This window comes from Limulus polyphemus, unplaced genomic scaffold (assembly GCF_000517525.1).
Source record: "Limulus polyphemus unplaced genomic scaffold, Limulus_polyphemus-2.1.2 Scaffold3160, whole genome shotgun sequence".
In the NCBI taxonomy this organism is placed as follows: Eukaryota; Metazoa; Arthropoda; class Merostomata; order Xiphosura; family Limulidae; genus Limulus; species Limulus polyphemus.
Window position 1 is genome coordinate 131979 of NW_013668770.1, and position 1721 is coordinate 133699.

The 1721-nt window shown below is 30.1% G+C and overlaps 1 protein-coding gene across 1 annotated transcript in view; it reads right to left on the minus strand.

Moving 5' to 3' along the window:
* LOC106468778 (integrin alpha-PS3-like) overlaps positions 1–1721 on the minus strand; it is an 11855-nt gene that overhangs the window by 4190 nt on the left and 5944 nt on the right. Inside the window, exon 6 of the mRNA XM_013929218.1 lies at positions 841–920. Coding sequence (XP_013784672.1) covers positions 841–920 — 80 coding nt within the window. The remainder of the gene's footprint in view (positions 1–840; positions 921–1721) is intronic.

Genomic DNA, 1721 nt, shown 5'->3' on the forward strand with positions numbered 1-1721 from the left:
AGGATTTTGGGTAGCATCTATAGAAATATTGAATATAAGACAAAGTATATTATTGTTTCACTGTATAGATTACTTGTGAGGCCTCATTTAGAGTACTATTTACAGTTTTGGGCTCTCTTCCTCAAGAAGGACAATGAATTGTTGGAGAAGGTTCAGAGTAGAGCCACTAGAATGATACCTGGGATTGTCCTATGAGGAGAGAAGACTAAAATCTCTAAACTTGTTTTCTCTGGAGAGAAGAAGGGTCAGAGGGGATTTTATTGAGGTGTTTAAGATTATTAAGAATATTGATAGTATAGATCCATCAAACTTTTTTGTGTTTATCAGTGAAGACAACAGGACAAGGGGTCATAAATTCAAATTTTGACAGCATGGGAGTTGTCTGCAGTTTAGACAGTATTACCTTTCAAACAGGGTGCTTGGTTTTTAGAATGAGCTGCATTCAAGGGTGGTGGAAGCAGAACATTTAACTGAGTTCAAGAAATGATTGGATGAATACATGAGTAGTAAGGAGTGGTTATAGTTGGGAACTGGAAGGGACATCTTTGATGGGCTAATAAGCTCCTTTTTTTCCCATTAAAATTTTATTAACTTAATTATATGACAAAATCTGCTGATGTAAGCATTGTGGGAAAACCTTGTATATGCATCTAACTTTTAATTTCAAAATAAATTCTTTACTGCTGGTGAAAGATCAAAACACAGATTTTTAATTTTTAGCTATAAGAAACTAAATTTATGGATCAAGTAAAACAAATTGTAATATACATGTGAATCAAAATAATAAAGTAAAAACTGTTTATAATAAATTACATTAATATAATCTGAATTCCACATTACCTAAAGTTAACAAACTGAGCATATAACTTCAAGTCTGATTGGCATGTGTTGTCTTCACCACAACCTGTTGCAAAAGCTATCTGTAGAAAATTATTAAAGATGATTAAGTTAAATTACTGAAGAAAATTTTCAGTTATAAAACTTTTGAAAAAATTAATTATCTTTTGTTTATATGTATTCATATTCACATATAATAGAAAATAACAATCTTTTTACCTTGTTTAATTAACTATGAGGTTACTAGAGCATCATGCAGTTCAGTTAATAAACTTTTTCTGTTTCATTAGTTAATATATAAATATTCATCTAATATAACAAATTGTAAAAGTGTAGAATGGTTTTAACAATTCTTTATAAAGAGAAAATTTAAATATAGATGATTTCTTATTTATGAAAATTTTCTTCTCAATTCAATTTCATAACCATATATAGTATGACATATGAAAAAATACAGTTAATGAAAAAAATGGATGCATATCTTTTACAACAGTTATTGCTTTGAATATATAAAAACACTAACTGACATTGCATAACTATCCCACTGTTAGTAAGATTTAAATTCTAAATTAGAACTGATGACCAAAGGGCAACCAGTTAACAACACCTACTCCCTGTATGACTACTCCTAATTAAATAGCAGCATTGACTATGCTAGTTATAACACTACCAAAGTTGAAAGTATTAAGTATGTTCAATAACATATTGTGGCTCAAACTTTGGGCCTTTTGATTCACAGCTTGGATGACTTAGGACCTACTAAGATTTAAAAACAGAAATGGTAACAGAGTCCCTGTACCTTTTTTGTTTTACATACATATCTACCTTTAAAAAGGGAGGAACATTAGCCAATTCCAATCTTTGGCACCTTCCCACTATTCAAG